At 32.9% G+C, this 21,587-nt stretch overlaps 3 protein-coding genes across 4 annotated transcripts in view; 2 read left to right on the top strand and 1 right to left on the bottom strand.

The window, feature by feature from the left end:
- Nucleotides 1–17: 17 nt before the first annotated feature.
- Nucleotides 18–6,326, top strand: LOC117787328 (adenosylhomocysteinase-like 1). Its single transcript, XM_034625822.1, has 3 exons — nucleotides 18–1,034; nucleotides 3,961–4,410; nucleotides 5,583–6,326. Exons 1-3 carry the CDS (start codon nucleotides 510–512, stop codon nucleotides 6,174–6,176), a joined length of 1,569 nt encoding a protein of 522 aa, XP_034481713.1. The 5' UTR covers nucleotides 18–509; the 3' UTR covers nucleotides 6,177–6,326.
- A 2,041-nt stretch (nucleotides 6,327–8,367) lies between these two features.
- On the bottom strand, nucleotides 8,368–10,528 carry LOC117787329 (upstream activation factor subunit spp27). Its single transcript, XM_034625823.1, has 3 exons — nucleotides 10,389–10,528; nucleotides 9,945–10,304; nucleotides 8,368–9,257 (listed from the first exon to the last, which is right to left on the bottom strand). The coding sequence occupies exons 2-3, from the start codon at nucleotides 10,206–10,208 to the stop codon at nucleotides 8,769–8,771; spliced, it is 753 nt and encodes a 250-aa protein (XP_034481714.1). The 5' UTR covers nucleotides 10,209–10,304; nucleotides 10,389–10,528; the 3' UTR covers nucleotides 8,368–8,768.
- Nucleotides 10,529–18,231: 7,703 nt separating this feature from the next.
- The window catches only part of LOC117787326 (putative uncharacterized protein DDB_G0271606), a 58,912-nt gene continuing 55,556 nt past the window's right edge, over nucleotides 18,232–21,587 (top strand). The window contains exon 1 of one of the 2 annotated variants that reach the window (XM_034625820.1): nucleotides 18,232–19,108. In XM_034625820.1, coding sequence (XP_034481711.1) covers nucleotides 19,045–19,108 — 64 coding nt within the window. In that variant the 5' untranslated portion in view covers nucleotides 18,232–19,044. The remainder of the gene's footprint in view (nucleotides 19,109–21,587) is intronic. The other variant, XM_034625821.1, reaches the window with a different exon arrangement.

The raw sequence follows: 21,587 nt of genomic DNA, 5'->3' as shown, positions 1-21,587 counted from the left end.
TCGTTGAGTTGAGTGTGCGATAGCTTGTGGCGGTCGGCAGATAAGCTTACGGCAATTTGTTGTTTTTCTTTCCACTCTACCATAAATACCTTTTGTTTTGCGGCACTCACGCATTCAGTTCGTTTCTCTTCTACAGCTAAAAGCAACTTAATAATTAAACGAAACGCGTTAAATTCCCCCAATAAATTCAGCCGCTTGTGTTTGATTTTTTCGTTTAATTGCATACGAGCCGGACGAAGAAGAAGACGCAGCACAACAGTGCACAGTGTAAGCGGTAACGAGAGCGAGAGAGGGCGAAACAAAGAAGGAGGCGCAAAACACACAATAAAAAAAAACACACACAATTAATTTTTGTAAATTGTCGCTGTCGCAAACCGAAGCAAAAGCTAACGAAGCTGCCAAGCTCAATAACTGATCGCACATCACGTGTTAATTACGTGAATACGTAATTATTTCTACTGTTTTCGGAATATCCTGCAATTATATTTACATAACAACAAGCAGGCGGTATGAATAATTTGGCCGACACTGTTGTGGTTGATCCGGGTTTTGGTGGCGGTGATAAACAGCAACAGGCGGTGGCAACACAACCGCAGGATCCGAGTGTTGTGGTTCCCCCTCCCGCTACCAAGCAATCCTCGGCACTGAAGAAGACGAGTCGCTATCGGAGTCGCTCCTTGAGTGCTTCCTCCACGGATTCCTTCAGCTCCGCTTCGTACACGGGCAGCAGCGAGGATGGGGACGATGTTCCACCCCGCGAGAAGGTGCAGAAGAATTCCAAGGGCAGCTCCGATTTCTGTGTGCGCAATATAACCGCTCAACATGCCTTTGGACGGCGGGAGATTGAGATTGCCGAGCAGGAGATGCCCGGTATTATGGCATTGCGTAAGCGGGCAGCCGAGGATAAACCGCTGAAGGATGCCAAGATCGTGGGATGCACTCACATCAACGCCCAGACAGCGGTTCTCATTGAAACTCTGGCGGAACTCGGAGCGAGCGTCCGTTGGGCTGCTTGCAACATTTACTCCACCCAAGTGAGTACGGGATGAGAGGGGAGAGGGATACAGAAGAAGAAAAAGAAGAAGGAGCTCCAGAGAGTGGGAAGAATCTCTGGAGTATACGAGTGAATTGTGAAAGGAGCATGAAGTAGATCTGTATGATATATTGGAGGGGATCTCTATATATATAAGAAGAATAGGAGCATTAACTCCACCCAAGTGAGTAGAGGAGAGGAACTAAGAAGAAGAAGAAGTAGTGCCAGAAAGTGGGAAGAATAAGAATGAATTGTGGGAAAAGAGCTTGAAGTAGAACAGTGTAATAGAATGGAGAGGATCACTAAACATCCCTATATAGGATATTTCTGAAAGTATAAGAATTAGGAACATTTACTTCACCCACTTGAGTACGGAAGACGGACGAAGAAGGAGTTCCAGAGTGTGGATAGAATCTCTAGGGTATCAAAGAGCATACCATGAAGAAGATCGATATAATAAGGGGAGGATCTCTATGTATCTCCGTATATGATCTCTTTTCACCCAATTGAGTAGGGGAGAGGCATAAAGAATAAGAAGAAGCTCCAGAAAGTGGGAAGAATCTCTGGAGTATAAGAGTAAACTGTGGAAAGAGAGCATGAACTAGTACGGAATAATTGAAAAAGGAGAAGAGAGCTAAGAACATTTCTAAAGAGGCAGAGAAATTGTGAGAAGAAAAGAAAAGCAGAAGAACTTGTAGGGAGAGCAGAAAAATCTCAATAAAAGTTTAAAGACGAGATCTACAAGTATAAAAGAGAAAAATACCGAGAAGAAAATGATCGATGATGAAAGATCGCAAGGGAAGAAAACTTGTACGAAGAGGACAAAGAAGATTTGTTATATCTATTTATTTAAGATCTCTATAGGTATAAATCGCAGAAAAATAAGTGTAGACCCTTACTATAAAAACTTGTGAGTAAAAGATGATTATCAGAAAAAGTGTAGATCGCTTAAAAGTATATGAAAGATTAGAAATTGTGAAAAGATAATGATTGATAGAAACTCCATACTAACGATTGATTGTAATATTTATGACTGTTTCTTTACAATTTAAATACGACCAGTTTAAATATTAATTTTTAATGCCAAAATCTTGAGTTTCAATTTAATTTTTTTTAACATTCTAAATTTAATTGAAGTTGTTGTGTCGACAGTTCAGAGTAGACAATAAAATATAAAAATGAAGAAGTGTGAGAAGAAAATGAAGATAAAAACAATTGAAGAGCATAACTTGGGAGAAGAGAAGAAGAAGTAAAGAAGCTTTGATCTGTATCAGTCTAGAGGGGGGAAAATATTATTTTGTGACAACGCCAGACACTTGAGCCAATTGTCGGTCACGCACAACACACACACATATATCTATATATACATATATATATATATATAGACAAACAAATCATCAATCAAATGACGCAGGCTGAAAGAGTTAAAGGGGTCGCGGGTGGCTCAAGTGGTTGCTAAGGCAATCAAAGAGGCGACGCTGATAATTGATGTGTGTGCGCCTAAAATTGGGTCTGCCAACCCAATACTCCCCTATACCCTCCCCTTCCCTCCATGAAACTGGTTTTTGTCGCTTAGGAGCAGCTCTGACTTTGAGCTGCCTTTATTTTTGTTTTAATAACCATATCGTATGCAATTAGCATGGACCCAACACATTATTATACCCTGTTTTTTTCCAGTTCATTTCTTTTATGTGTCGTCTAATTAAACGCACCAGCTACAAAAGCACGAATCGATCCTCTTATCGACTTGTTATATTGACACAACTGAATCACACCAAAGAGCTGTCAGCTTATCAGCCAAGTGCTGTGCTTAGGTGCAGTCAACACCTACACACACCTTCTTACCCTACTTTTTATACACTGAGCCCATAGAAAATCAGCAACAAAAAAATTGTATAATGTGTTTGGCAGAATGTATGTAACAGGCAGAAGGGGGCGTGGCAGACCCCCCAAAGTATTTATATTCTTGATCAGGATCAACAGTCAAGTCGGTTGAGCCATGTCCGTCTGTCTGTCTATCCGTTTGTCCGTCCGTCTGCTTGAACGCGCCGATTTTTAAAATTCTCCTGTTAAATAATTTACACTTTAAATTTTTGACCAAAAAAATAACAAAATAATTTGTCGTCATTAAAATAAAGTTATTTTTTTGTAAAATATAAATTAAAAACCCATTCATCTAGATAATTTCTTTTAGCTTCTATTTATTTAAATTGATTTAAAATTCATAAATATAACTATGACGAATAGCAAACATCAATTAAATACTACAACATTTATTTAGTCCCATTTTTTTCAATATCTAGTTCACAATCGAGCTGATAGCAATCTCTGATAACAATAAATTGCATAAAAATTAATATCATATTTAAAAATATCTCTTTGATAAAATTTAACTGATATTAAAAAAAAACGACCTAATTCAATAAAATTGTAGCTTAAATAAAATAATAAAAAGTAAATATCTTATTAAATTAGATAGTTTATTCAATTCAGAGTAAAATTATAAAGCATAAATAATTTTTCATTTTTTTTAATTCTCGATTATATTTATGCATAGTTTCGTCAAAGATTCCATAATTTTTCTTGGTTTTTTTTAAAGTTGTAATAAAAAGTTACATTTATTGAGAATTGTTGTACAATTCAAAAACAGATCAGTTATATTAAAGACACACATTTGCACATTTTTATTGATGGTAGTGAAATTATTCAGGTCGAAATAATGTTCTCAATAAGAAAAGAAAAACACATCAAAAATAAAAACTTTTATTGGTAACTTAAGTATCAAGATCAAAATAACTGGCTGAATAATTTTCAAAATTTATAAAAATACAAAAAAAAATTATGAAAATAAAGTATATTCGATAAATGTATTTTTGACAAGCGGCTCTAATCAAACTTTTCTCAATTCTCTTTCACTTTCTCCGCAGAACGAAGTGGCCGCTGCTTTGGCGGAATCGGGCATTCCAATCTTTGCCTGGCGCGGTGAGACGGAGGAGGATTTCTGGTGGTGCATTGATCGTTGTGTGAATGCGGAGAATTGGCAGCCCAACATGATCCTGGATGATGGCGGAGATGCCACACATTTGATGCTCAAAAAGTATCCCACCATGTTCAAGCTGGTCAAGGGAATTGTCGAGGAGAGTGTCACCGGTGTCCATCGTCTCTATCAGCTCTCCAAGGCCGGCAAACTGACAGTGCCGGCCATGAATGTCAACGATTCGGTGACCAAGACCAAATTCGATAATCTCTACAGCTGCAAGGAGTCCATTCTGGACAGTCTCAAGCGATCCACGGATGTCATGTTCGGTGGCAAACAAGTTGTCGTCTGTGGCTACGGAGATGTGGGCAAGGGATGTGCACAGGCTCTAAAGGGACAGGTGAGAGGAACTATTCATCAAGTAAAAATCAGGAAATAAAACAAAGTTCCCTCTACATCGTAGCTTTGATTTCAATGCTAAGGGTCCCCCCTTTGATATTTTTAAATTTGAAAATTTTAAATCTCAAGTTTTCACTTTTTATCAACTCCTTGTATCATAATTACTATAAAACAACATCTTAAACTTTATTCTGAGACCTTTCATTTTTCTGTAAAAAATCATATAAAAAATAAGAAATATTTTGACTGTCAGATCAGAGGTTTGGCCAACCTCAAACAGCCATAACTTTGGCAAAACTTAATCGATTTTCAAGCGGAATGTCATTTTAATCATGTTTTGGCTTCTTAATTCATTCCACATTTAAATTTTGTTGATTTAGAAAATTTTTTAGTTTTCGATCATAGCCATGGTTTGATGCTAAGGTTCCCCCCTTTGATATTTTGAAATATGAAAATTTTAAATCTCAAGTTTTCACTTTTAATCAACTCCTTATATCATAATTACTATAAAACAACACTTTAAACTTGACTCTGAGGTATTTCATTTTTCTGTAAAAAATCATGATAAATTGTAGAAAAATTTTGACTTGTAAAGTTGCTAAATCCAAAGTCGAACCAACTTCAAATTGTCATAACTTTGCCAAAGTTAAACCGACTTTCAAGCGGAATATCATTTTGATCCTAATTTGGCCTCTACTTTGATTGTGCATACAAATATAATTAACTTTAAGAAACTTTTTATTTTCAAATTTTTTTCGATTTTGATGGTAAGGGTCCCCCCTTTGAAATTTTGAAAAATGAAAAATTTAAATCTTAAGATTTTACTTTTAATCAACTTCTTATATCGTATTTAGTATAATACAACACTTTAAAATTGGTTCTGAGAACCTTTATTTTTCTGTACAAAATCATGTTAAAACTGACAAAAAATTTGACTTGTATAGTTGCCAGTCCAAAGTTTTACCAGACTTCAAACCTGTATAACTTTGTCAAAACTCAACCGATTTCCATGCGCAATATCATTTCGATCATATTTTGATCTCTTGATTGATTCTGCTTATTAAAATTATCAATTTTAACAAATTTTTTCTATTATTTTCTAATAAAACTTTAAAAATATTTAATGCATTAAAGTTCTGAATATAAATATTAATGTATCTTTAATGTTTGCAGGGCTGCATTGTGTACATCACTGAAATCGATCCGATTTGTGCGCTCCAAGCGAGCATGGATGGATTCCGAGTGGTCAAGTTAAACGAGGTGATCCGCAATGTGGACATTGTGGTGACGGCGACGGGCAACAAGAATGTTGTGGTGCGTGAGCACATGGATAAGATGAAGAGCGGTTGCATCATTTGCAACATGGGACACTCGAACACAGAGATCGATGTGAATGGACTGCGCACACCGGATTTAACCTGGGAGAAGGTGCGCTCCCAGGTGGATCACATCATTTGGCCCGAGGGCAAATACATAATATTGCTCGCCGAGGGTCGATTGGTCAATTTGAGCTGCTCGAGTATACCCTCGTTTGCGGTATCCATAACATCTGCCACGCAGGCGCTGGCATTGATAGAGCTATTTAATGCGCCTCCAGGGCGCTACAAGTCCGATGTCTATCTGCTGCCCAAGAAGATGGATGAGTATGTGGCCAGTCTGCATTTGCCCACATTTGATGCACATCTGACGGAGCTCAGCGATGAGCAGGCCAAGTATATGGGCCTCAATAAGGCCGGTCCTTTCAAGCCCAATTACTATCGCTACTAAAAAAAAAAAGGGACAATAACAACACAACACAACATACAACACAACAAACAACACAAACAAACAACAACAATTAGCAACACAACGCCAACGAAAGTATTTTCTTTGCAAGATTATAAAACTATTTATGCGAGAATTCAAGTTCTCAAAAAACCAAACAAAAAACATTGTTGACAACAACAAGCAAAACACAAACAACACTAACAAAAGTTACTATATTTAATGATATAAATTTGACACCAAACAAAAAAACAAACAACAATTCAACACTAAACGGACGCTTTTTAGTTGCTAGCATTTAAATTGTAAACAATTAACAAGCCGCAAAAGTATTTGATTTTCATTACATTGTTTTCTGTCATTTTGCAACACTAGAATTAACGGTTTCGGTGACCTACCAAACTTGATCCCCACAGCTCTCTCCCTTTCCCCTCCCTCACTCTCTTGCCTCTCTCATTGGTGTACTTAAGGTAATCACGGTTGCCACTATTACTTATTTTAAAAATATAACATGTCAATTTTACTTTATAAAAAAAGTACCATTTAGAAAAAAGCTTACAATATTTTACTATATGAGGAAGCCTTTTTTAAATATACCACTTTCAAGAAAAGTTGCATTTTCAATATGAATTCCTTGAAGAACTCAAATTAAAAAGTATTTTTTAAAAAAAGTTGTAATATTTTGAAAAAGTGTACAATTTTTAAAATAGTATAATTTTGTATTAAAGTGTATCAATTATTTGAAGAAAATATTAAAAACTTACCATTTGAAAAATAATAAGTTACATTTTATTAGAAAAATTGCAATAGTTTTTCTATAAAAGAACAATTTTAAAAAAGTTTCTATAAAATTAACGACTTTCATTTTCTTTATATAAAAAATGAAAATTTTAAAATTGTGTACTTTTTCTCATACAAATATACCAAATGTGGCAACCGTGCAAATATTTCACAGCATTTGAATTTGAATTTATAAATTTGAAACGTTTTATTGCCGTTGATTGGAATTTACTTACATTTATATGCTAAAATACTACTATATATATACATATATATAAATTTTGTACCATTTGTTTATGTAATTGTATTTTGTTTATGTACTTACCATTTAATTAAATAATTTGTTACAATGCTTTTTGCCCCCTCTTCCGCTATTTCTTGTATCCTCTTTGAAATTGAAAGTTAATTGATGAAAATGCAGTGCAAAGAATTCCATTTATTCAATTATTGAGGTACACACAGGCATATATATCAGATAAAGATAATGATAACGATAAAGAATTATATATATATACACGCATATACATAAATATATTAGAGAACTCTATGTATAATAAAATACACAATTGAACAAAACGTGAAATTTAAACAAAATGTTTGTAAAAAAAAAAAACTAAACTTAACTTTGAGCAAAATTTGTGAAAAATCGGAAAAAACAATAAAAAAAAAGAAGTTTTATTGAGCAAAACGTGAAGTTTGATTTTTAATTTAACAAAAAAAGTATTAAAAAGAATTTCTTTGACTTTAAGCTGGAAAAGTGTGAGCTTAATAAATTCATTAAAATTTTTTTCTTGTCCGGATTAATATTTGTAGAAATTATTGGTAGCCTTATCGTGTAAAACTTGCGTTAAATTTGGAATTTCCTTGTTATTTAAAAATATAATATAAATTAAAATGGAGAAAATATTTGAAACATAAAAGTTCTGAATTAAGTCAAGTAAATTCCCCAATAGTCGAGATCTACAAATTTGAAATCTTTTACAAAAATTTAGTCCTATAATTATGCATAAGGTTTTCCTTTGTTGTATATAATCCGTGGGAATCCCCTTTTTATTTCAACTTACTGATAAAATATCGCAGTCTGAAAAAAGTACTTGAAGTAGTTTATGTAAATTTTATTTCTTTATTTTTACCCATGCTTTTATAAATTTAAAATATATAAATTCGTTCAGAATTACACCCGAAAACAAATTTAAATATATAAAATCAACCAAAAAATGTTGAAAATCGATTAAAAATTTAGTGGAAATAATTCCCCCTTTTCCATTAAATAAATACACTTGGTTTTTATTTTAATCAGATGCATCACTCGTCTATTTTTATTTGATATTATGCCTTAAAATTTCTTTTTGTTTCTTTGATATTTTTTTTTTTTTTTTACCATAAATCGTAAATTACACGTTACAAAAAATTATATCATTAATTTTTCTTTTTATTTTTGTTTTTTATAAAATGCCGTAGACTACATGAAATTATTTGTAGATTCGTCTTTAATCCTAACGCATTGGTGGGGGACATTGGCGACCCAAAAAATAAGTCAAGAAAATTATTTTTTCAAAAATTCTTAAACCAAAAATGGAACAAGCCGAAAATTTGCAATAAGAAGAAGAGAAAAACTAAAACTAAATGTTAAGCGATGTATGTATGTATGTCTGTGTCTGTATGTATGTCTGTCTGTGTGAGTGTGTGAGTCTGTCTATGTATTAGTGCACGCTGACCATTTGCATCTGGATGGGATTTATCTCTGGGCGGGCTGGTAGGATTAGATGTAAGACGGGGGCTGGAAAGTTAGGGGAATTTAAGGGGAATCCCAGCTTAATCAAGGAAATGCGGCTTGAGATGCTTCAGCATGCCAAAGGTGCGGAAACGTTTGATTTTCATGACCTTCATGAGCTCATCATCGCATATGGCAAACTGCTTGTTCTTCGGATCATATAAATCCCGCTCCTTAATGATGGCCCACACCTTTTTGACCACCTCATGGCGTGGCAACGAATCGGCGCCCATTAAAGCCGACAGCTCCGGCGACAGATTGTAGGCCCTTGTAAATCCGGTACTCTTACGTCCGGTTCCGCCGGAAGCACCGCCCGACTTGGCGGCCTTCTTCTTGGGTGTTGGTTTCTTTACCACCTCATAGTCGGAATCGGAGCCGGCATCGCTTTCGGTGCCGGAATCATCGGCATTGAGAGTCTTGCGCTTCTTCTTGGCGGACACCTTGTGCTTGGTCGGCTGTGGACGTTTCTTTGGTGCCGGCTTCTTCTTCTTCTTTGTCTCCTCCTCACTGCTGCTGGCGACCTCCTCCTCCTACAGATGACAGATATTTTAAAAAAATATTAATATCAGTATTTCAATATGAAAAAAAATTAATTTTGATATTGATAATAAATTTTGGTACTTCATACGAATTAAGGAAAAATCAGGTAAATATGAATTTAGAATACAATTATAGAAAAAAAAGGGATCTTTAATTAGGAAATTAAACTAATAAAATATATTTAGAAAAATATTGATACCGAAATTTCAATATAAAAAAAAAATTTTGATATTGATAATAAATATTTGTGATAAGGTATTGATAATAAATCAGGATTTCGAATATTTTTTAAGGAAAAGTCAAGAAAAAATAAGCTTAGAGTAAAATTTTGCAAAAAAAAAAGCAAAGCCAAATATTGGGAATAACGTTTTTAGGAAATAAAAGTTAGGAAACACAATTGGAAAGTCAATTTTTTTTTCACTTCCAATTAGTTGTGTTTGCAGTTTGTAAAGTTTTATGGCGAAATCGTTTAATAAAACTAATATCAGTATGAAAAAAATCAGGGGTGCTACAGAAATCAAAACCAACCAAAAAAGTATGAAGATTTGGGAGATTTTCAGTTGGTTTCGCTTTCTGTTGCACCCCTGAATATTTTTTTTTGAATTATAACAGTCTTTAAATAATCGAGCATTATCACAAATACAAATACTTATCGATATGTTATCAAGAAGACGTACCTCCTCCTCACTTGGCTCGCTGTCATCGTGGGGCTCCGCATCGGGATCCTTGCCATCATCCTCATCGTCGTCCTCCTCCTCCTGCTGTTCGTTGATAACCTCCATGACAATCTTATCGAACTCCTTCTTGCGACTCAACAGCGAACAATTCAATTTCGCCTCAACCTGTTCCCGCACACGTTTCGCCGAAATGGTCGACAGATCGGCATCCTTGAGCACCGCTTGAATCTCCGTTCTGAGCTGAGTGCTCGAGATGTCCGACATTTTGTTCGCTTTCGTTTTATTCGCTTTTTCGCTTCGTTTAGTTGCGTTGAGTTTCGTTTGACGCAGACTCAGAAACCAGACACGTTTCCTCAGCAACTGCAAAGTTGTTGCAAAAATCGTGTAATTTATTAATGTATTTTATTTAATATTCATTAATTACACATTTTTATCACTGCTCACCTGTCTATAGTATTTTCATAAATTTTCTCTGCTAGTTTTTTTTTTTCAATTTCAGTTCGAAGCGGCTGCGATTTCTTTTTTTCTTTATACCTTCTCCGGCGTCTTAATAGGGTTGCAACTTGAAAGCTAGAGTTGTATCGAATCGTTCGGATTAAGTTCTAATGAACTAGTGCCTAAAGTGAACGAACGAACTAAGTTCCTGACTAGTGACTGGAATTCTAATATAGGTTTAAGGCAGTTCGTTCATTGATTCGAATCCCAATACAATCTCGGTGTGAACACACTGTTGATTATATAATCTTATAATTTTTTATAAGTTTCTATTTACTGAACGAACGAACTATATGACAGATTAGTTCGTTCATAAAAAATGAGCTACTGAACTAAATCATTCAATTGAACTACGATGAACAACTCTAATCCACACATACACACACAGTTGGTTGGTTAGCTGTAGAGTTGCCAACTTCAAACCCTAGATTTAAATATAACAAAATTTGTATTTATAATAAATTTTCTAACTTCTCTTCCCGACTGCTGACGAACTTCAAACCTTTATTAAAATGTTAACATTAATTTTTCCTAATTTCTAAATTTTTATTTTCATTAAATTAAATACGTTTTTAAATTTGCAATTGTTATCAGTGACAGACGGACAAATTTGTTGCTAGGGCTGCACAAACATCGTCGGCAAAATCGATAGATTCGCTGGCGTAACAGTTGTGCAATAAATTCAAATAATTGATATGTAAGACGCTAGAACCATACATAAATTAATCCATTTATTTAACGTCGACTAAAAACAGTTACTGTTTTAGCTGATCATATATTTAAAACATGTCAAGCTTAAAATTTTTCTTGTAATAACTCTGAAAATAGCCAGAGCTAGATGGTGGCAACAGCCACCATAGTGTAGACGACAGAGTTGTACAGCACTGCTATCGGCATCGCAGCGCTAAGCAACTCTGACTGTTATGTGCTGCCAACTCTCTGTTATTACGCTGTAATTTAGTTCACGTGTACAGCTGCAGGCGGCGCCACTGTGCAATGCAAGTGTTTTTGTGAATTCCGCGACGTCTGTGCATAAAATTCTAAAATTAAGCAACTTTAATGCAATAAAACAATTGATTGGAGGCATACCAAGTGCAATAAGTGTTTAAAGTTATCAATACATATCGTAGTTATCGTATCGCGAACTATTGTGCCAACTACAACAATAATAATAATAACAAATTGTCGCAGTGAGACAAAAACGGGAACGGAATCCAACAACAATCGCAGCAGAGGCAGCGACAGAGGCAGCGGCAGAAGCAGCAGCAGCGCTGAGGTAATTTTGCTATTTTTTATGTAGCTTTTGTTTATTTTTATTATTGCCCCGTTACATGAGTGTGTGCGAGTGTGAGTGTGAGTGTTTTTTATGTGTAGTTTGCTCTATTTTGAAAATTCTCACCATAAATTGTGTGTGAGAAAGTGCAGCAACAAAAAAAAGAAGGTTTGCGGTCTCTGCTTCTTTCTCTTCTTCTTCTGCTTAGATTGGCTTGCGCTTTTGCCTTGTTGCTTTTGTGTCATATTCGCGTCTTTGTTTTTGCCGGCTGCGTTGTGACGCCCTTTTCCAATCAGAAGTCGCATGTACAGCTGGTCGCATTGTCTTCTCTCTCACTCGCTCACGCACTCGCTCTCATTGTGTGTGTGTGTGATGCTCTAACAGGAATCCAATATGAAAAACTTGCAATCATTTAATTTCTATGATATTTGTTTGGCTATTGGAACAATAAACTATTTCTAGTTACTTGCAAACTGCGGGTGGCAGAAGTGGGGGTATTTTTAATTCTAAGCAACAAAAGTTATTTTTGGTTTATTTCTTGTTATTAGTGACAAAAACCACTGTAAACCGCAGTCACTATAACTAAAAACAACAATAATATGTTTCATAGTTTTCACGACTACAATTTCTATAGAAACTTCCAGACAACCTGTTGCCAGTCTGACAGTTCTTATACGAATCTTATTGGCCAGTTCATTCAGCTGTTGCGTCGATTTCTTTTTAAATAATTAGAATTTGTTTTTTTTTTTGTAAACTTGTAATATTATAAGCAGTGCAGTGCAAAGCAGTGCAGCTTACACAATTTAATATAATTAGAAAAAGAACAATTTTAATATGTCAAGCAGTGTAGTAAGCAGTGCAGCGTAACAAATTAGTAAATTTATTTATTTAACGCCAATTAAAAGAAGTCAACATAAAATAATTTAATACACAATAAAGCAGTGCAGCTGCATTGATTAATCAATTTAAATTAATCAACATGACATTATTTTAAATTTAAAATACATAATGAATTGTGTAAAGCAGTGTAGCTCAATTAATTAATCGATTAATTTATTTAAAGTCAACTAAAAGCAGTGAACCAAATATTATTTAAAAAAAAAATGTCATTAGAAAAAAAAAACAATACAAATAAGTAATGTTTTTTATTTTTACATTTAAATTTGAACCAATTATTTTAATTTAATTTAATTTTAAATAATTTTTGGTGTACTGCTATTAGTTGACATTCAATAAATAAATAAATAACTTTAAATTAAGTGTAATTTCGCTCGTGTTCTAGCTAATGTCAAGCAGTTCAAATGCCTTATGGCACTGCTTTCTCTTAAGTGCTAGCAGTTAAGCAGTTCTTTTTTTTCAAACATAGATGCAAGTAACTGTTATCGATATATTGATTAATGGTTTGTTTAAAGTTATCGAAGCATAGCTTTAAATTTGTCCAATCTTCATTTTTCAGTTTAATTGTTTGTTTTTATGCTTTTCACCAATTAAAAATATCTATTTTAAAAAAATTAGAATTTTTGCTTTTTTTGTATCATTGCTAGTTTAATACAATTTGCTATAATTAATGAGTTGTTGTCGTGTTTGTTAATGTTGTTAGTTTGTGGCGTGTTATCGCGTTGTCGCGTTGTTGTTGTTGTTGCTTGTCCGTCACAGTGGCAGTTGTAAGTTTATGTCCCACACTTTGCTGGCACCTGTTGCAGTTAATTAAGCGCATACTTTTCAAACGCACTGTGTCCCCTCACATGTATTTATTTTTCTTTTGGCTTTGTGTGCACCAATTAGTTGTTCTTGGCATAGTTTTATTCGGTTTTCTTCTGCTCATTTAAGTAATCACATAAATTATCACCGATTATGAAATGAAACAGTTGAAATTTTCCATCAGCGCTTTTCCTCAGGGCAACTGTTGTTGTTGTTGCACTGTCATTTTGACAGCTGACTACAAAAAATGTTGCTTTTATTGTCATTATTTTGAAAAAAACAAATGCTTCTTTAATTGTCATTATTTTAAAATAAAGATTCTTTTAATTATTATAAAACTGGTTTCCATTGGATGCATCGGATTTTTTTTGGAATAAACTGAAGAATTGTTTCATATTTATAGCTGTTTTTCAGTTTAAATTTATTGTCATATTTGAAGGACAGCTATTATTATTTTTTTTAAATACAAATTATTTTCGCATATTTCACATATTTTTTCTTCTACTTGACAACCCTGGCTGCTGTTTGTTTTAAATAGGATTTCTTCAAATCAATTCCGTTGCAACAAAATGATTCTTTATGCCACTTTATGCAACACTGACGCATTTCCTCGAGCACTTGAAGACATTTCTGTTCCTGGTAGTTGTTGTGTTGCAAACAGGATTCTATGCGACTCGCACAGGGTTTGCAGGGATCGTTAACAGGCTTGGACATGGAAAATATATCAATTTATTACACAGAAATTTTATTTAAAGTATCAAGTTTGACATAAAACGAATTTACATAAATTGATAATACATTTCTTATAAAAATATCAACTTTTAAGTTGCTTGCTGTAGTCAAACAGAGTTGTCAGCTTTTAAAATATTCATTTAATGCAATAAAGATAAGAAAATATTTATTTAAAATCTTATAAGTTTAGAATAAACTTTAAATCTATACATATATAAAAAACTAATTGTCCTTACTGACTGATATATTAAAAATCTGTAGAATAAACTTTAAATGTATATACGTAAAACTCTTTGTCCTCACTGACTGACTGATATTCGAAGAATCTGTAGAATAAACTTTAAATCTATATATATATATATATAAAACTGTTTGTCCTGACTGACTGACTGATATTTGAAAAATCTGTTGAAGTACTGCGCTCAGAGTTGCCAAACTGTTTGTCCTGACTGACTGATATTTGAACAATCTGTAGAATAAACTTTAAAACTATCTATATAAAACTGTTTGTCCTGACTGACTGACTGACTGATATTCGTGCAGAATCTGCTTAAATAGTGCGCTCAGAGTTGCCACCTGTTGAAAAAAACTCTCATTCAAAACAATAAATACACTGCAAACTAAAACTTTGTAATTAGTTAAAAAGTTGCGTATAAACTGCAAAACGTATGTTTAATTTGCCAAATCGCTTAAACTGCCAGATTCTAGTATTAAAATTCGTATTTTGTTTTTTTTTTTGTATTTGCATTCCCGTTTTTTTCGTTGTTGTTGTTGTTGTTTCTTTTGCTGTTTTGCCATTTGTTGTTTGTTTATGGCATTTCTAAACTGAATGCTTAGCATTTCGTCATTATAAACGACGTCAAGTCGAGCAACTTTCGCATAGTGAAAAATGTTTTTCAATTTCTCGCCCACGCCAACAAAAAAATGGGGAAAAAAAGAAAAGAAAAAGTAACGAAAAAGAAAAGAAAAAAAAAAATATGAAAATTCTGACGCGCTCGATTTTAGTTTTTCTGGCTGATCTTTTGCTTGTTTAATTTTCTTTTTTTTTTATGCTAGCCGCTTTAATAATTTATATTGCAAAGAAAAAGAAAAAAAAATGAAATAGAAGAAAAATAAAAAAAATGTTGCCTGTGCAACAAATAAGACATTCGAGAAATGAAGCACAGTGGGCCATAAAGTTTGTCGGCCCACACATAATTCATAAGCCAAAAACTATTTGCAAATTTTATTTCAACTGACCCTGGATGAGGTGCTTGACAGCAACAACAACCACAACAACAATAATAACAATTGTAATGGTTGCTAAATGTCATTGCACATATTTTTTTATGTTTTCAAACATGTGCACAATAAATTTCGGCCCCATAAATTCCCCTCCCTTTTTCGGTTTTTGTCCCTGACATTGCAGCATGGAAGAAAAATGTGTGTGCGATTTCCCTGTGTGCAGTTTTCCCAGACGCCAAAAACCAGGGATTGAAAATTAAATTTATGACTTTGAAAAAAATTAATTGAATGAATGGAATTTCTTAGATATTTTACATTTGTTCCTAGAAGCAGAATTAATTTATAGTTTTTAATTATTATCTGAAAAATTGAGTTTAACTCTAATTTTTAATCTAACTTAACATTTTTTGAAATAATAGTTAAGTATTCATTTTTATTTAAACTTTTCCTTTTTTTTTTTTAATTATGTATAATACAAATTGAAAACAAAAATATACATTCTAAAATAATAAATATATAAAAATACTGAAATATATATTTTTTGTTTATGTCTAGTAAATGTTTAGTAAAAAGAAACATCAAATTGGAAATATGAATTATTTTATCTAATCAAATAATTATTTAAAAATATTTTAATTTAATAATGATAATAAAATAATATATTTTTTATGTAATTTATTTTTCTATAAGAACTATAATCATTAAGTCCCCGTGACCAATTAGTAATTGGTTTGAAGTCTGGTAATTCTGCCCACATAAATGTATCCCGCGGGACCCCTTTCCTCCCGAGGGGGACTCTCGAGCCCCTTTACAGTCTGCGACAGCTGTTGACGTACGACTTTTGACTTGCGCCCAATTTGGCAATAAATTTCAAAAATTATTTTCTAAAAATCTTTTTACATTTCGTGCACAAAAATTTTGTCGCTAAACATGGAGAGGAAGAAGAGCAGGTGAAGGAGGGAGGAAGCAGAAGAAATAACAACAACAATAAAAGCTAAAGCTGAGTCAATTTTCTTATTTTTAGTTGCTATTTGACTTTTTGGTTTATTTGTGAGGGGGCTGAAGGGAGGGGGTGAAGGTTGTCACTGTGGTTGGGGGCGTGGAAATTGGTTGATTGCGATTTATTTTTGACCAACGCTGCGCTCGAAATCTATTTTCTATATATTATCCACATATTTTTATTGAATGCGAATATATATATTGTGAGTTCAAATCATACTTAAGCTATATTTAACTTAATTATTTGCCGGATTTCTAAATTTATATTGGCAAATTACTTCAATCTCTACTCTTCAAAGAGAACTGATAGAGAGAGAGAGTGAATGCTTGAGAGAGAGAGATATAGCAATTATTTCATTGATTAGTCATTCAGGTGTTTCTACACAAATTGATTTTGTGCCGACAATTTGTGCTATGTTTAGATTATTTTATAAAATCATCTAAATTATATTTGTTGTTATCGATAATTGGCCTCTTAACGGCGCTCGCCAATTTGTGCATTTGTTTAGGCAAATTTTATGCTCTGTTCTGGCGAAAGTTGCTAAAAACTTAGTTCTTTATTCCCTGCATTGATTAAATATGCTGAGTATAGGTTTTAATTAAATTATAAAGTTAGAACAAGAGTTCTTGAGAATCTTTCTGAATAAAAAAGACCTTACTTTATATTCGAATTCCTATGAAATTTAGTATGTGTGTTGCTAAATATGTTTTCTACCTATGTGTCTAATTTTATATTATAAGCATATTAAATATAAGAGTTATGGAAATTTATAAAAATATATAACCTATTAAAATTAAACGTAAGGAAAGCAGTTTGAATATTATACAATGTGTACTGCTTGCACTGCTTGCAATCGCATGGACTGCGTTGCGCAATTAATCCATCTGTCTGTAAAATCAATATCAGAAATACAGAGTATCTGTTGGTCTAGCACACACTGTAAATTCACTCTTACTTGCTTCTTCAAGGTCGCTGTCTGTTTGTTATTGCCGCTTAGCAAGGATTTTCGTAGTGCTCCGCTTATGTTCGACTGTGTGTAGTTAAGATTATTTTGGCCAATTGCCAAATCTTTAGTACACATACTATTATAAATCTTCAAGCTGTTACGCGTTTAGTTAAGTAACAGACCTCTGTTAAGTTTAAATATACAACTGATATTTATTATAAAATATGCATTGAGATTCCAAAAGGTTAAGAGGTCAAATATTTAAGTATTAACACTATTAGAAAGCTAATTACTAATTGGACATGTGAAAAATGTATTAATTTATAATACAATCTAGATACGGATTCTCATTTATAAAATGCAAATATTTTGTTGATTTTTTAAATATAATAATTTTATCTAAAAATAAGAATTTTAAAATAGTAATAAAATTTCCGTAAAGATATATTAAATAATAAAGTATTTAATAGTTTTAAAAAATATAATTTTTTTTGGTTTGACTTCTTAATCTCACAACATATTTTTGATGTTTTCTTAAGAGATAAGTTTTTAAATTGAAAAAAAAGTTAAGGAACTACCTTGGTTTGACTTGCGTCAATAGAAAGCTTATGTTCAAATATCACCTGAAAATTAAATTATCGAAAAGAAAGTTCGCTAATTGCTTGCGCCTTGACCCAGAAACCCACTTAATAACGAAACGTCTATAGAATACCAAATGCCGTGTTAAGAACTCGACGCGTAGGGTGCAAAATGCAAACGAAACGCGGAGCACAAAATATTGGAAAAACTTTTTAGAAAACTTTTCGAAAATGAGCCGAAACAAGCTCCTTCTTCTCTCTCTCTTACTGTCAGTCTCTGGCTCTCTCTCTCTCTCTGTCTTTGTGACGTGCTCGCTGCTCCCGATGATGCTATTTTCGAAAACGTTTTCGAAACTGCGAGATGGAGAGAGAGAGAGAGAGAGAGAGAGAGAGCACGTCTGTTGTTTTGAGTTTGCCTGTTCGAAATGTGAAAGTTCATTGTTTCATTGAGAAAAATGTTGAAAAGTTTTTTGGGCCGCGCCGGCGCCAAATTATCTAACAGTTGAGCAGTTTGCCTCGCTGTTCGAAAATATTCTGAAATTCGAAAAAATACGTTGCACGGCTGCTCAGTGATCTCTGCGGAGGTTTCACGTTTGAACGTCTCGTACAATTTTCACGGAAAAGCGCAATGTGAAAGCCAAAAGAAACTAGAAATAGCCCACGGCGTGACGTCCCAAAAAAAAAAAATAATATAAAATAAAATAAAACACTGAACAGTAGCAAACCGAAGCGAACGCAGTTCAGATCAGTTGAGATCAGTTTAAAATCATTTCGTAGCTCAAATGTAAAAAGGAAAAAAACAGGAAAAGTTGTACACTCTGCAGAAAATGCTGTTAACATTCCAAAAACAGAAACAGAAAATAAAAACAAAAGTGTTGAACGATTTTGCAAGCAAGTGATTCAAATTTAGCAGGCAGGTGGTTCAAAAAATCCTCGAACAGCTTGAAAAAAAAATATAGAAAAAATCCCCGTGTCGCGAGTGTGTGTTGAAAGTGTTGTGTGTTGTGTTGTGTGTGTGTGTGTGTGTGTCAAATGATGTGCCAGCTGACATTGTGTTGGTCGTGAATCCAACACAAAAACAAATATTCCGAGTGTAAAGTCGGTTGAAAGGAGCCGGAACCGGAAACGGAAACGGAACAGGGCAAGGGACCATGCCGATCATTGCCGAAGCCACCAACGATGAGCCACCAGCAAAATGTTGCAAATATTGTGAGGGTATGCCTAGAATTTATATATAAATTTAACAAGTTACATATAATTATTTAGATATAATAATTTAATTTTCGAGCGTATGCCTAGCATTTATTTATTTGTTTATTTAGTGTCAAAAAAGACTAAGTGAATAAATTTAAAATAAAATTATGAAAAAGTCTTACAATTAAACATAAAAAACACAAATTTATAATATAATAGTTAAAATATATAAATAAAATACAAAAATATTATGATTTTTCTATAATAAAAATTATATATATAAATTTAAAACTAAAATGATAATAAACACAAATTTTAAATATAATAGTAAACATATATAAATAAAAAAAAAAACATGTAAATAATTTATGTATAATAAACATTATATATAAATAAATATTAAAAGCTTACGCTTAGAGTTTATACATCAATAAAAGAAACTATTTATTTATACACATAAAAATTATATACAAATAAATAAATATTAAAAGGTTCTACCTTGAATTTATATATAAATTAAAAAAATAAATTACATTGAATAATTTACATAAATATATATAATAAACTTTAAATCATATGTAAATAAATAAATCAGTATTTAAGAAAATGCGAATTCTTTAGCACTGCTGATCTAAACGATCTACCAAAGCGAAGTTCACTAACCCAAAACAAAAATACAACAAAATGCGATAACTTCTTGTATCGATTGTATCGATTGTACACGGGGCTAATTAACTAGCGGCAAATCCAAACATTGAATTCCCCAAACTGAATTGAAAGATTTATGCGTAATTTACGCGCTCTCCTTAGCGCTTTTTCTCGCTCTCTCCCTTCGGTCTTTCTCTACTCTCTCTCTCTCACTCTCCCACTCTCACTCTTCGACTCTCTGAGTCAGTCAGTCAGTCAGTCGGACGGCACTTGACTGTCTTGACTGGCATTAACTTTGTGCCCCCGAGTTTGGTTCTTAGTTTTTGCCTTTCAGCATTTTGTTTGTTTTAATTTTCAATTTCTCTTCATGTTGTTGTTGCTGTTGTTGTTGTTGTTGTTGTAAAGGAACGCCAGCAATTGTTGTGCGGTGTTTTGAGGAGGGGGCACTTTGCTGCCACTAAAAAGCCGCTGACGTGTCTACTTAAAATTTTTGAAATCATGACAGCCTTTAGGCCTGCAAATTAGCCCAACAATATATTAAATTTGATTATATATATTTCTCGCATGTTTTGCTACACGTAAATGTCAAAACAATATCAACAAAATTAATTATAGTATCCTTTAAATAGCTGCACAGACTTTTTAACATTTAAAATGTTTTTTTATTGGTTCCTTCATATTTTTTTAATGAATTTGCATATTTTTTACATTTATTTTTGTAAACTGGTTTTTGATTTACGTTAAACAAATAAATAAAAAAAACTTTTCTAGAGACTGTGAGTCACATTTAAAGAACTTTTAATGTCAAATTAACTTAATTTTTTATTATTTATTTGTTAGCTTAAAGCTAAAGATTTTGTTTCGCAATGAGGCTGCCACAAATGGGGGCAGGAAGGGCGTTGGCACGTGCTCAATGTCAGTGTCTCTCTCTCTCCCTCTCTCTGTTGCTCTTGCTAACGAGCGGTTAATAATATATATGTTTGTTATTTTGCAACAATGTAAATGTTGTCAACTAATGCAAATAATTTGCAATTATATTTTAGAAATAAAGTGCCGTAAATTATGACGAATAATATGCGCTGCGTTTAAAATTGTCCTAAAACTTGACGACATTCGAAATGAATTAAAATAAATTTAAATAAAAACGAGAAATATAAATAAAATTAATTAAAATTAACAAAAGTGATAGACTAAAATATATAATTGAATATACAAACACAAATTTTTCAAAGGTGATGTAAAGCTAATTTTAAATATTTAATAGAATTGTTTGGCTTATAGAAATATCAATACAATTATTTTAAATAATCAAAATATATACAAATTGTGAAAAAAATTCAACAAAGCTGTGATAAATAATAATATTTTTCAAATAAAATTTAAAATTACTAATTATTTTATTTAGAATTATTAAAAATATGTTAAATTTTGACACAATTAAAAAAAATGTATTGAAAGCATTAGCAAATAAATTAAGAATATTTACTAGACTTCTACATGAAATGCACAGTCCATACAATTGTCTCCTTTTTGGCAGCTGCTCAGAGCCCATTAATCATTTTCTGTATTTGCTTAAGGCAATCAATAAAAATGCTCAAATTTTCCAACACTTTTCCGACCTACTGCCGCAACAACTCAGGGGCCTCAAAATCAAACGCATTTAAAAATAAATAAATTATTGTAATACCCAGAATTGATCACACTAAAAAGCAGGCAATAACAAAACAATAACAACTAGAGTGAGACAGAAAGAGAAAGAGAAACAATAGAGAATAGACAACGAGCCAACAAATACTAGTAAAATGTGTTGTTTACAACAATGCTGCAATGTTTACAAATAGTTGAAAAAGCC

This window comes from Drosophila innubila, assembly GCF_004354385.1.
Source record: "Drosophila innubila isolate TH190305 chromosome 3L unlocalized genomic scaffold, UK_Dinn_1.0 0_D_3L, whole genome shotgun sequence".
In the NCBI taxonomy this organism is placed as follows: domain Eukaryota; kingdom Metazoa; phylum Arthropoda; class Insecta; order Diptera; family Drosophilidae; genus Drosophila; species Drosophila innubila.
This window is presented reverse-complemented; position numbering and strand designations above follow the sequence as displayed.

Coding starts and splice junctions, on each gene's coding strand:
- LOC117787328 (XM_034625822.1), top strand. CDS start 510: ATGAATAATTTGGCCGACACTGTTGTGGTTGATCCGGGTTTTGGTGGC. Junction 1,035..3,960: donor GCAACATTTACTCCACCCAA/GTGAGTACGGGA, acceptor CTTTCTCCGCAG/AACGAAGTGGCCGCTGCTTT. Junction 4,411..5,582: donor CACAGGCTCTAAAGGGACAG/GTGAGAGGAACT, acceptor TAATGTTTGCAG/GGCTGCATTGTGTACATCAC.
- LOC117787329 (XM_034625823.1), bottom strand. CDS start 10,208: ATGTCGGACATCTCGAGCACTCAGCTCAGAACGGAGATTCAAGCGGTG. Junction 9,258..9,944: donor GCGAGCCAAGTGAGGAGGAG/GTACGTCTTCTT, acceptor TGTCATCTGTAG/GAGGAGGAGGTCGCCAGCAG.